Genomic DNA, 13283 nt, shown 5'->3' on the forward strand with positions numbered 1-13283 from the left:
ACAAGTACTTTTTGGTCACATGACATTTTTATCCAATAGCGTGCTTGTACAATTTTCAACCGAGAAAGTTCTCATGAACAAAATGAGCATGTCTGGGCTTGTTCAACGGTAGTTGGTCTCCCAGCAACCTGTGGATGGTAGTGGGTTTCCCCTGGCCTCTGCCCTGTTTCTCCCCACCATGTGCTGGTGGCCGTCGTATAAGTGAAATATTCTTCAGTAAGGCGTAAAACTCCAATCAAATAAATAAATAAATAAATAAATAAATAAATAAATAAATAAATTCAACGGTAGTTTAAATTTCATCTCAGTTGCATCAGTTGGTCTGGAGAAGAAAATTTTCATGATTTCGCACAAAATCTAATATGGCCGCGAAGTCAGGCGACCAAATGTTTGCAAAAGCTAAAAAGTACAACTTCAGATCCTTTCCTAAAACATACTGTAGTTTCAGGAATGTACCATTTTCTCACAAAATGTATCACAAAATTGATGAGAATAATAATAATCCTAAAGGTTTCAATAGGGATTCGAGTCTGACTGGTTTGAACCCCTAGTAATAACGTGACTGTTGTAAATTCTGTCCCTTGGGTTAAACCAACATACAATGCAAAAATGAAGACAACGGTTTTAAGCATGACGTGACAACACAGATAGCTGAGCGATATGTGCATGAATAAGTGTTTATAGGCAGGTGAGTTGTGGGCCGATATCTGGTCGCTGTTAAAGAGAGGCGGGTTTATGGAGCCACAGGTACAGAGTTCAGCGACTGTAGTACGACACCATCTAGACCAGATTACATCTTCAACTGACAACAGTCACACCTCCGCCATTGCGACATACACTGACTACCTATAGAGACACATCCGCGCTATGGGTGGTATTGTACTTAAAGCGAGACAAGAGGTGTAGGAGACAGAGATGAGTGAGAAGAAATTCCCGAGAATGTCCGACTCATACGGTAAGTGTAGAACTCGTAAAAGCGTTAATGCCAAACAAGAATGCTTCCATTGGTAAGGATATGGACAGTTCGAACCTTATTGTCACGTTGGTAAGATTTGCATCCACTGGTGTGGTAGTTTGGTAACTCACACCACAGGTCTGATATTCAATTAGACACTCTCCTAGATTCAATCTCCTCCATAGAAAATGGTGTATGATATCTGTAATTCCAAGTTTTGAATTGTTAATGAAAAGAATGACATCCTGCAATGACCTAAATGTCTCTTGGTGTTTTAAATTCAACCTGTCCACGCCCTCTGTAGCAAGGCGTTAAATAGCATGGCCTGTTGCAAGGTAGTTTTCCTGGATGTCTTATATCTCCTGTTGTAATTTAACCTTTCCTGATGTTAAATAGGGAGTCCTGTCGCCATGCTGCGTTTCCTGACGTTATCTTGTGTGTCCTGTTGTAATGTTACGTTTCCAGACGTTTTCTTGTGTGTCCTGTTGTAATGTTACATCTCCTGTTGTAATGTTACATTTCCTGGTGTAATATTACGTTTCCTGACGTTATCTTTTGAGCCCTGTTGTAATGTTTTATTTCCTGACGTTATCCTACGTGTCCTGTTGTAATGTTACATTTCCTGGTGTTATCTTACGTGTACGGTTATAATGTTACATTTCCTGACGTTATCTTACGTGTGCTGTTATAATGCCACATTTCCTGGTGTTGTCTTACGTGTCATGTTGTAATGTTACATTTCCTGACGTTATCTTAGTGTCTTGTTGTCATGTTACATTTTCGGATGTTATCTTACGTGTCTGCGTGGTCTTTCACGTCCTTTTACTGGTATGGGTGTAAATGTCACATTTGGCTCCAGCAGAATATGTCCTAGTGTAGTTTACCATACACCGTTGTAGAGCTGTCGGAGCATAAATCGCATCCCCATCATCTGTACGTGGAAGAGGCTTTCTACGATGGTCAGGGCTCCGCCTGGCGCTGTCTCAGGTGCGGGTCTCGTAGAGCTAAGGCGCTTTGGGTCCTGGTCGGTCTGCTTCTCGTGTGCGCCGCCCTCGGTGTCGGCCTGGGATTTGGCTGTGAGTTAAAAACCTACCCCATGTACTACCGTATACTCCATGTACTCACTTTCCTTACTAATGTCGCCTGACGAATCGGTGAAACTAAACTGTGGCCATGTTTATCTCTTAAATGCCGTTATTAAAGAACATGTTTAGCATACGCCATGCCCTTTCATTAATATTGCCTTTTGGCGATATAGCATGGTTAGCATAACCTGAAGGGTAGGATGACGCTAGAGCTTGGTGAGCATAACCCGGAGGATAACGTGACTCTGTAGCATGGTGAGTAGAGTAACTAAGGAAAAGCCTGAAAAGGGGAAAAAAACACTGTAGCGTGGTGAGCATAACCCAGAGAGTAGCGTGACGCAAAAGTGAAGTTAAAATAGATGGAAAGTAACTTCGAATATTGAAATCATATTTCGGTCACTATGTTTGTGCCATCATCAATTTCTCTAATGATGGCACAAACATAGTGACCGAAGTATGTACTTTCCTTCTATTTTATGCAAAACTGATCTGTGGAATCACTGGATAAAGGAAATTAACTATATAGCCTGACGAGTAGTGACACCATAGTATTGTGAGCATAACCCGGACGGTACTGACACTATAGCGTGGTGAGCATACCCCGGGGAGTAGAGAGCCACTAATAAGGAAGTTAACTAATGCCTGAAAAGTATTGACACTGTTTAGCATGTTAAGCATGATCTGAAGAGTAGAGTGACGCTTTAGTATGAAGAGCACAACTGAAGAGTAGGAATGGTATACAATGATGAGCATAGCCTTGAGAATAGTAACACTGAAGCATGGTGAGTATGACCTGGAGAGTAGGGTTGCGCTTTAGTATGGTGAGCACAACCTGAAGAGTAGTGACGGTATAGCGTGGTAAGCACAACCTGAAGAGTAGTGACGGTATAGCGTGGTGAGCACAACCTAAAAGTTGTGACGGTATAGCATGGTGAGCACAACCTGAAGAGTAGTGACGGTATAGCGCGGCGAGCACAACCTGAAGAGTAGTGATGGTATAGCGTGGTGAGCACAACCTGAAGAGTAGTGACGGTGTAGCGTGGTGAGCACAACCTGAAGAGTAGTGACGATATAGCCATGCATTCAGACGGTGCACTTATATATATGTTAACAGCAAGGAAATCGAGCCATCATATAGCCAAATCAAATCGAAAGGAAGCCTTTACATAAGTCATTCTAATTCCTTTTGAGTTACGTGATATGTATATGTCATTATATTAAACAAAATTTACTGTAGAAAATTTTCACTGTAAAATGTATGTTTAACGTTTGCCGAATGGTTGCTATATATTTGACAAATTCATGAAATGACGATGTGATGAAAGGCAGTTTGTGTACAGTTGCAGGTAAAAATTCCGCTGAAAAGAACGAGTTAAGGTCTCACCAATCCTCCACAGACGGTCAAACCTCACAGAAATCGATAACAACGTCAGCGCTCTCTACATCAGATATGAATTTAACAACTATGCCCACATCCGGGTCCCCTTCTTCAATCGCAGCATCTAGTGAGTCTTCCGAAAGTTCCCCCATGACGAGTTCCACTGATATAATCATCACGGACCTTCCTACTACCACAAAAACCATGGAGTCCAACTGGACCTTCCCAAACGAAACCACGGACATGTCAACATCGCCTGGAGCTACGCCAGATACGACAGAGAAGGTGGTCACGAACACGACAGAGGAAGGTGTTACGAACACGGCCTCTGTGAGTGTAACAACCACAGCCCGGAAGACCACAACCCAATATCTGGCCTCCACTCCCACGAATTATACAGAATCCACGAACGCTTCAATAGCCTCAAATACGAGTGATGTTCCAACACCTACCATGCCGTCAATCTCCGTCAGCTTGACTTCTAATGAAACCCCATCACCAGCCACGATTTCACCTGTAATCACATTGATGTCATCGGCGACACCAATGCCCACAGTAGAGTCAACGGCGACTCCAGTGCTTACAACAGAGTCAACGACGACATCAGCGCTTATAGTAGAGTCAACGCCGACACCAGTGCCTACAGTAGAGTCAACGGCGACACCAATGCCCCCAGTAGAGTCAACGGCGACACCAGTGCCCACAGTAGAGTCAACGGCGACAACAGTGCCCACAGTAGAGTCAACGGCGACACCAGTGCCCACAGTAAAGTCATCGACCACAGCTATGCCCACAGTAGAGTTAACGTCTTCATCTCCTACGGCTGAGGACCATACAATGCTGAGCAGTATAGTCCCATCAGCAAGCAGTGGTTCCTAGTCCAGCGCAATCAGTCATGAGAACTTTCCAGCTTAATAATGCTGTGATTATGTATCTTTATGTGTAACCATCGTTTTGTTGGTATTTTAGAATCATATATAACCTACCATGCTATTATCGTTGAATGCTAGCAGATCTCTTCACAATGATATTTCCACATCCGAAAGAAGGTTATAAAACAATTTTCTTATTACTCAGTAAGTGTAACGAACCCTTATCCTTCCTTCTCCTATGCACGGTATTGTACTGTGTGATATAACATAGCCTTTGTCTCGCTCATATCACATCTCCTATACACGGTATTGTACTGTGTGATATAACATAGCCTTTGTCTCGCTCATATCACATCTCCTATACACGGTATTGTACTGTGTGATATAACATAGCCTTTGTCTCGCTCATATCACATCTCTTACACATGGTATTGTACTGTGTGATATAACATAGCCTTTGTCTCGCTCATATCATATCTCCTATACATGGTATTGTACTGTGTGATATAACATAACCTTTGTCTCGCTCATATCATTTCTCTTATACATGGTATTACACTGTGTGATATAACATAGCCTTTGTCTCGCTCATATCACATCTCCTATACACGGTATTGTACTGCGTGGTATAACATAGCCGTTGTCTCGCTCATATCACATCTCCTATACACTGTATTGTACTGCGTGATACAACTTAGTCTTATTCTCGCTCATTTCACTTCTCCTATACACGGTGTTGCACTGTATGGTATAACGTAACCGTTATATCGCCATGTCACTTATACACTATATTATACTGCAGGACAGAAACATTGCCTCTCTGTCGCTTATATTCCTTCTATGCACAGCGATGAACATTGTGATAGAAGTTGCCTTTCTCTCGCTCTGTATACGGTGATGTACTGTGTGATAAAAGTATTATCTCGCTCTTATCTTCTTTTCTCCTATACATACATGAATATTCTACATACTCTATTTGACCGAAAAGGCGTAGAGTTATACCTCGCTCTTATGCTCATTTCTCCCGTGCACGGTATTGCTCAGTATCACAGAACAAACACACACTTTACCTCGCTCATATCTCCTACACACACTGTTTCACATATCTGTATTAAATGAATTTCACCTTTATCGTGCTTTTTACTTTTATTTCTCCTATGCAGGGTATTGTACAGTGTGACTTCACAAGTTCACAAAATCACAAGTTTACTGCACTCATATCCCCACTTCCCCTTTGCGATACTGTACTGTGTGATAGAGGTTATCCTGTCCTCACTTCCTCTTCACGATATAATACTGTCCAATAGAGGTTATCATATCCTCCCTTCCTCTTCACGATATAATACTGTCCAATAGAGGTTATCATTTCCTCCCTTCCCCTTCTCGATATTGTACTGTGCGATAGAGGTTATCCTATTCTCCCTTCCCCCTTTGCGATACTGTACTGTGTGATAGAGGTTATCCTGTCCTCACTTCCTCTTTACGATATTGCACTGTGTGATAGAGGTTATCCTATTCTCACTTCCCCTTTACGATACTGTACTGTGTGATAGAGGTTATCCTGTCCTCACTTCCTCTTTACGATATTGTACTGTGTGATAGAGGTTATCCTGTCCTCACTTCCTCTTTACGATATTGCACTGTGTGATAGAGGTCATCGTATTCTCACTTCCCCTTCACGATATTGTACTGTCCAATAGAGGTTATCGTATCCTCCCTTCCCCTTCACGATATTGTACTGTCCAATAGAGGTTATCGTATCCTCCCTTCCTCTTCACGATATTGTACTGTCCAATAGAGGTTATCATATCCTCCCTTCCCCTTCACGATATTGTACTGTCCAATAGAGGTTATCATATCCTCCCTTCCTCTTCACGATATTATACTGTCCAATAGAGGTTATCATATCCTCCCTTCCTCTTCACGATATAATACTGTCCAATAGAGGTTATCATATCCTCCCTTCCTCTTCACGATATAATACTGTCCAATAGAGGTTATCGTATCCACCCTTCCCCTTCACGATATTGTACCATGTGATAGAGGTTACCCTACCCTCACTTCCCCTTCACGATATTTAATATTCACGCGCGGTTTCGTATCACTTTAGCGTGCTTTTCAATATGAGTTATCGCTGCTTCTGTTGTGTCGGGTTGATGACATGGCCTCATAATGAACGGCATTTGACAGAAACTCAGTGGATATCAGATGGCTGGCAATCTTCCAGGACCGTACAGACCTGTACCGTCAGTATGTGTCCATCTTCCCGCACTGTAACGTGAGTTAATGACGTCAACATTGCCATTCAAAGATATATGTCCCCTGGACGTTCATATATACACTGATCACTTGGACATAAGCACGAAGAAACAATGGTATGTGGATAATATATGAGCGTTTTCCTTAAATTATATTTGTATCTTTGCACGGGTCACAAAAATCGTCTGTAGAGAATATGTCTTTTTTTTGGAACTGCGCAGTTAATCCCATAATGAGTGAAAACGTACTTTGTGACCCCTGGCTATTAAATACTCAATTGCTTAGAATTATATTTTTCTTTCTGACCAGTTCTAATGTTTAGGAAAATGCAATTCTTACATCATAAGAGTGAACATACAGGATAATTTGTAATATGTTTCTTTCACAACCCAAATTGTAACTTTAACATGTATACACAATACACCCTTGTGGAGAAAGATATCCAAACATGACAATTTCGGGGAAGTGTGACGTGTTTAAATTATGAGCACGTCATATATTTATTTTGGATATATATTGAATTTGTTTTGCACGTAAAGAAAATGCCAGAAACATCATGTGTAATTTAATGATCATACCTCGCTCTAGAAATGCCATGCAGTAGTTCTGTTATCTGGATAAAACTTCAATTTAGCGCTGAGTGTTTTCTTAAGGATGTTTACAAATGAATAAAACCTGACAAAGTTGTTTGACTTTTCATGCAGTTGTTGTTTCGTTCTGTCATTGTGCGAGAGAGCCTTTGAAATGGGTTGTTTTATCCACATTTCGTGGTGTTTATCATACAGTCTACCTTTTGTCAAGCAAATAAGATCCATGGGAAAACGCCGCCAAAAAGCGAAGCAAAAGCTGAATTACCTCGTTTTACCTCGTTTAAGCTGGTCAACCTTGTTTCGTCCCGAATTAAGATCACAGTAAGAATGTTCAGGTGGTTACAGTCTGGATGATAGGCCTACAATTGTCGCTGGTTCATATCTCAAACCTGTTTAATTCTCCTGGAACTAGTATGGCATGTAGACACTCTCTGAGTGCCCTTCTGAACTAGTATGACATGTATACACTCTCTGAATGCCCTTCTGAAACTAGTATGACATGTAGACACTCTCGAAGTGCCCTTCTGAACTAGTATGACATGTAGATACTCTCCGAGTGCCCTTCTGAAACTAGTATGGCATGCAGATACTCTCCGAGTGCCCTTCTGAAACTAGTATGACATGTATACACTATCTGAATACCCTTCTGAAACTAGTATGACATGTAGATACTGGTCTGATATTCTGGTAAGCAATTTAAGACAAAGCAGAGACGAAAGTGTCTAGTAACACATAACCAGTAAACTTGATCCTTAGTGACATATTTCAGCGCCTAAAGAGTTAAGTTTTATGGTTATATTCTGTTAGTTAGTGAGCGTTGGAAGGGTTCGAGACAATATATTAGCGGACAGTCGCAGGTTGACATATCCACATTGTAAGCTAACACATGTCCGTGGCTATTATATCAGTTAGTTCCCCATGACAGGTGTGTAGAGTTGAGTGTATACAGAGCTGAAGTCCCTCTAGACCCTCCATTCACCTGGCAAGCTGACCTGATTACAGGTAAGACTTCTCGTCTCTTTCTGCTGTCGGAATCGATAGTTGTGTGTCATGGCCACCACTGCTAGCTCTTCGTCCATACCACACCTAGTTTAGTTTTAGCTCCGGACCCAAGCAGTAAAAAGCCTGACACTACGTCGGGAGTACCCGTCACGTGCCCTGGACACCAGACCCAGAGGGTTATCAGAGGGTGGTAGGTAGAGCGGCGGATACCCATACAGACTGGTCATCGTGACAGGATACACCATACAGGCTCTGGACCGGGGCTGCAGAAGTCAGCGGGTAAGTGGGTTGTGATTTAACTGCCCGAAGTTAGCAATTCCCACTCTCACAAAACACATATACGGACAACCAACCTTTCACCGGGACTCCCCATGACAGCATCTCCGGTCTCGGGTCTCACACCTGTTGTGGCTCGAGTACATTGTAAAAATATCATCCCGAATCACATCCAAGCATTAATGTCAGTTAAAATTGGGCAAATTCAGACATCTGTTTCAAAGCGTGAATGTCTTTCACAACGTTCTAATTATCAGCAGTCATTAAAGTCATCAGGCAGAACATTGAATGTTCACGACTGCTGACGCTTAAGCTGGAATTTATCCTACAATTGTGAGGGCAGGCAGGCCATTCTTAAGCTAAATGCGTGGCTATGTGTTATACCCGCCGGCTTCACACAGGCGATCACTTTACCTACAGACAATGTAGGCCTACATACCAGCGACTCTGCAGCTACATCTAACCCATTCATATGGCTATCCATATGACACTGGTAGAGTTAATACAGCTCACGCAGTGCTGTATTATGAAACCCTAAGGGTAAATTCTACAGCTACTCAGTTCATACACGTATCAGTTTATTTCCATTAAATGAATTTACATGACAAGATCTCCAGGTATATATGTGAATAACATACTGTGTGGTTAGAACCAGAGCACATATTTGCCCAACAGCTCCCTTTTTTCAGACACTAGAGATAACCTATATATTGTCACCACGATTCTGAATATTCTCGCACATTACAAAGACCCACAGCTAGTTTGCCACAGACGTACGTGTGCAGTGTACATGCGCCTTATATCTCTGGTCATATTGTTACGGTCCCGTGTCTGGTACACCTGTTTGTTACACCGTGTCTGGTACACCATGTTTGGTACACTTTGTCCGGTATATCTCTCTGACGGTACACCTACTTGCCTGTAAGACAGGTCGTTAATTAGACCCGCTAATGAAGTGTGAACATAAGCGGTGTTAAGCTCTGTATCGTACCACAAATACAACAAACATTCAGTATGTAAGTCTATAACAAGGCCGCGCGGGGCACGTGCATCATCGCCCAGAATAGCTGACGGTGTCATTCTGACACACGGATGAGGTAACGGAATTGCATGGGTTATGTAATAGAACCTTTAAACAATATGACTCTTTTCCACGGCTAGCCTCTATCCGTGTAAGTGTAAGTCTCGGGTCTGGCTGAATGTCTCTTAATTTAGGTATGAAAGATAGGCCTAACGACGGTGTTGGCGGCGTGGATGACAAGAAAGCAAGATACTAATGAAGGTTGTATAATACAGGCATGTTTACTGGCCAGGACTGACGATCATCACAAGAACAATGCATAAAGGGCTCCGGGTGCTTTTTCTTAATATGAAGTAAATATTTAATTGACCTAACATATTAACGTCAAAAAAAAGCTTCTCAACTTTCGTTTTGGGTCTTAAAATGGCTTTAAAATACAGTTTTCATAAGGCCTAAATTAATTAGCCTACTTTGGTGACGCCAACGGTGAAAACTGTCAAAGCAACTTTGTTGAGGGGAGAGCCCGAATTGGTGGCTGTAAGCTGGTCTTGCGTGCCCAGTGTATTCACAGGTGACGTCATGTCCGCATATTTCTGACCATTGACGGAAATTATGCATAGAATAGAGGGGTTATTAAGAAATAAAAAAATGTCTCAAAAATGACATTTTTTGGCATATCTTTCTTAATTATCATTAACAACATACGTTTAATGACAGTACCTTGTTATGTAGCCTATCTTTAAAGTGGAGCGGCCAATGCGGTCGCGGTGAGTTCAAGTACAGCTCATATTGGCTTCCTCTAAGTGAGAAAATCTACCTGCGGATGGTCGTGGGTTTCCTCCGCGCTCCGCCATGTTTCCTCCCACCATAATGCTGGTCGCCGTCGTATAAGAGAAATATTCTTGAGTACGGCGTAAAACATCAATCAAACAAAGAAATAAAGTGCAGCGAAAGAGGAGACAACATGTTTGATCAGCTGGCAAAACGAAAAACTGCCAGCTATTCCATCTAATGACTGTCATTAAGTCATCCCCAGTTGGTTCGGTGTGTCAGTATGGGAGTATGTTCAAGATATTCGCAATAAGTCATTTCTTTACCTTTAAATGTTTTAGGTTTCCATGGTGATGGACTGAAAGAAAAAGAGAAATGGTGATGTACCTTGTGGGAATATTGGTTTTTATGACAGGTAAGAGAAAATGAAGAGATATTATGGTAGTAAAATTTGCCCCCTACAAACTTTGCGTCCCAAAGAGATAATATCCAGAGCAAATAGTGTGTTGACAACAAATCAAGTTTACAAAACCTATCAATCCATACCACGTCACTTCATACTAAAGCTTAATTTCGACGTCAACAAGTCAACAATATCTGGGTATCTCACATTACCACAGTCTACGGTCAGACAATATCTGGGTGTCTCCTCACTCCATTACATCTCATATTACCACAGTCCTCAGTCGGACAATATCTGGGTATCTCACATTACCACAGTCCACAGTCAGGCAATATGAGGGTGTCTCCTCACTCCATTACATGTTATATTACCGCAGTCTACAGTCAGACAATATTTGGGTGTCTCCCCACTTCATGACATCTCACATTACCACAGTCTACAGCCTAACAATATGTGGGTGTCTTACAACAGTCTACGGTCAGACAATACCTGGGTCTCTCCCCGCTTCATTACACCTCATATTATCACAGTCTGCAGTGAGACAAAATATGGGCATTTCCCCACTCCATTACACCCCATATTACCACAGTCTACGGTAAGAGAATATCTGGGTGTCTTCTTACTCCATTACGTGTCACATTACCACAGCCTACGGTAAGACAATATCTGGCTAAGACAATACGTGGGCGTCTTCTCACTCCATTAAACCTCGCATTACCAGTCTACAGTCAGAAAATATGTAGGTGTCTCTTGGTTCCATTACATCTCATATTACAACAGTCCTCAGTCAGACAATATCTGAGTATCTCACATTACCACAGTCCACAGTCAGGCAATATGAGGGGTGTCTCCTCACTCCATTACATGTTATATTACCGCAGTCTACAGTCAGACAATATGTGGGTGTCTCCCCACTTCATGACATCTCACATTACCACAGTCTACGGTCTGAAAATGTGCGGGTGTCTCCTCATTTCGTGACATCTCACATTACCACAGTCTGCAGCCAGACAATATGTGGGTGTCTTCTCATTTCATGACATCTCATATTACCACAGTCTGCGGACCGAAAATATGTTAGTGTCTTCTCACTTCGTGACATCTCACATTACCACAGTCTACAGGCAGACAATATGTGGGTGTCTTCTCATTTCATGCCATCTCACATTACCACAGTCTACGGTCAGGCAATATGTGGGTGTCTTTTCACTTCATGACTCACATTACCGAACTGTACAGGGATTAACTGTGCTCTCTCGGACGGCCTTCGAGTTTTTTTGGGAACCATCTTCATGTCCATTCCTTAACTCTCTATTTTCTCAGATCTGAGCCTTGGAGTGGAGATTTTCCCCCCGTCACAGGAAGTGATCATACAAGCGAGGGTGGAAGAAGTCACTCTGCCATGTAGCTACCAGTCTCAGGGGGCCGCGGTCCGTACACAGGCGACCATCCACTGGACCCTCGGAGACCGTGACGGTCGACTGATCCTCTCAGACCAGTACGCTAATGGGGTCCCGGGAGGGCGATTTTCCGGGCGAGTCCGGCTCGGTCAGCGGGCGGATCTGATCCTGGCTCAACCGATGGTCTCAGACAGTGCCACATACACGTGCTCTGTGCATATACCAACAGACACGATTCCCACAGCCTGGGGAAAGGTCATTCTGGTCGTCACCGGTAAGTGCTGCTCGTGTGCCCATACCTAGAAATGTTCCCATGAATGGTACAAGTGGAATACTTGTAGTAGTGCTGCAAGTGACATATCAAGTGATGGTACAAGTGACATACATGTTGCGGGTAAACTCACATACCTACTGCTGGTACAGGTGACATACCTAGTTCGGGTACAAGTGCTTGTACAAGTGACATACTTAGTGCTTGTACAAGTGACATACTTCGTGCTTGTACATGTGACACACCTCTTGCTGGTACAAGTGACATACCTAGTGCTTGCATAAGTGACATACATGTTGCGGGTAAACTCACATACCTAGTGTTTGTACAAGTAACATATCTAGTGCTTGTACAAGTGACATACCTAGTGATTGTAAATGTGAGATACCTAGTGCTGGTAGAAGTAACATGCCTAGTGCTGAACCAGGTGACATATACCTAGTGGTGGTAGAAGTGACATGCCTATTGTTGATACAAGAGACTTACCTCGTGCTCGTACAGGTGACATACCTAGTGCTGGTACAAGTATCATTCCTAGTGCTGATGCAAGTGATATACCTAGTGCTGGTACAAGTGATATACTTAGTGTTGGTACAAGTGACATGCCTAGTACTGGTAAAGGAACTGACCCAGTGGTGGTACAAGTGATACACTTAATGCTGGTACAGGTGACATACCTAGTGCTGGTAGAAGTGACATGCCTATTGTTGGTACAAGTGACATACCTAGTGGTGGTACAAGTGACTTACCTAGTGCGGGTAGAAGTGACATGCCTAGTCCTTGTACAAGTGATATACTTTGTGCTTGTACAAGTGACGTACCTTCTGCTTGTACAAGTGACATACCTCCTGCTGGTACAAGTGACATAGCTAGTGCTTGTACAAGTCACATACCTAGTGCTTGTACAAGTCACATACCTATTGAGGATGCAAGTGACATGCCTAGTGCTTGTACAAGTGACATACCTAGTGTTGATGCAAGTGACACGCCTAGTGCTGAT

At 42.6% G+C, this 13283-nt stretch overlaps 1 protein-coding gene and 1 long non-coding RNA gene across 2 annotated transcripts; both read left to right on the forward strand.

Moving 5' to 3' along the window:
- The first annotated feature begins 836 nt into the window (after positions 1 to 836).
- Positions 837 to 7246, forward strand: LOC135481879 (mucin-2-like). The gene is made up of 3 exons (XM_064761635.1): positions 837 to 955; positions 1855 to 2031; positions 3381 to 7246. The coding sequence occupies exons 1-3, from the start codon at positions 916 to 918 to the stop codon at positions 4295 to 4297; spliced, it is 1134 nt and encodes a 377-aa protein (XP_064617705.1). The 5' UTR covers positions 837 to 915; the 3' UTR covers positions 4298 to 7246.
- A 1065-nt stretch (positions 7247 to 8311) lies between these two features.
- Positions 8312 to 12264, forward strand: LOC135482302 (uncharacterized). The gene is made up of 3 exons (XR_010446219.1): positions 8312 to 8420; positions 10551 to 10624; positions 11936 to 12264. It is a non-coding gene; the product is annotated as an uncharacterized LOC135482302 (long non-coding RNA).
- Positions 12265 to 13283: the final 1019 nt, after the last annotated feature.

The sequence above is a fragment of the Liolophura sinensis genome, chromosome 1, assembly GCF_032854445.1.
Source record: "Liolophura sinensis isolate JHLJ2023 chromosome 1, CUHK_Ljap_v2, whole genome shotgun sequence".
NCBI classification, from domain to species: Eukaryota; Metazoa; Mollusca; class Polyplacophora; order Chitonida; family Chitonidae; genus Liolophura; species Liolophura sinensis.

Excerpts from the sequence above, each read along its gene's own strand:
- LOC135481879 (XM_064761635.1), top strand. The coding sequence starts at position 916 with ATGAGTGAGAAGAAATTCCCGAGAATGTCCGACTCATACG. Across the intron at positions 956-1,854 it reads GAGAATGTCCGACTCATACG|AGCTGTCGGAGCATAAATCG; the intron begins GTAAGTGTAGAA and ends ACACCGTTGTAG. Across the intron at positions 2,032-3,380 it reads TGTCGGCCTGGGATTTGGCT|TTGCAGGTAAAAATTCCGCT; the intron begins GTGAGTTAAAAA and ends GTTTGTGTACAG.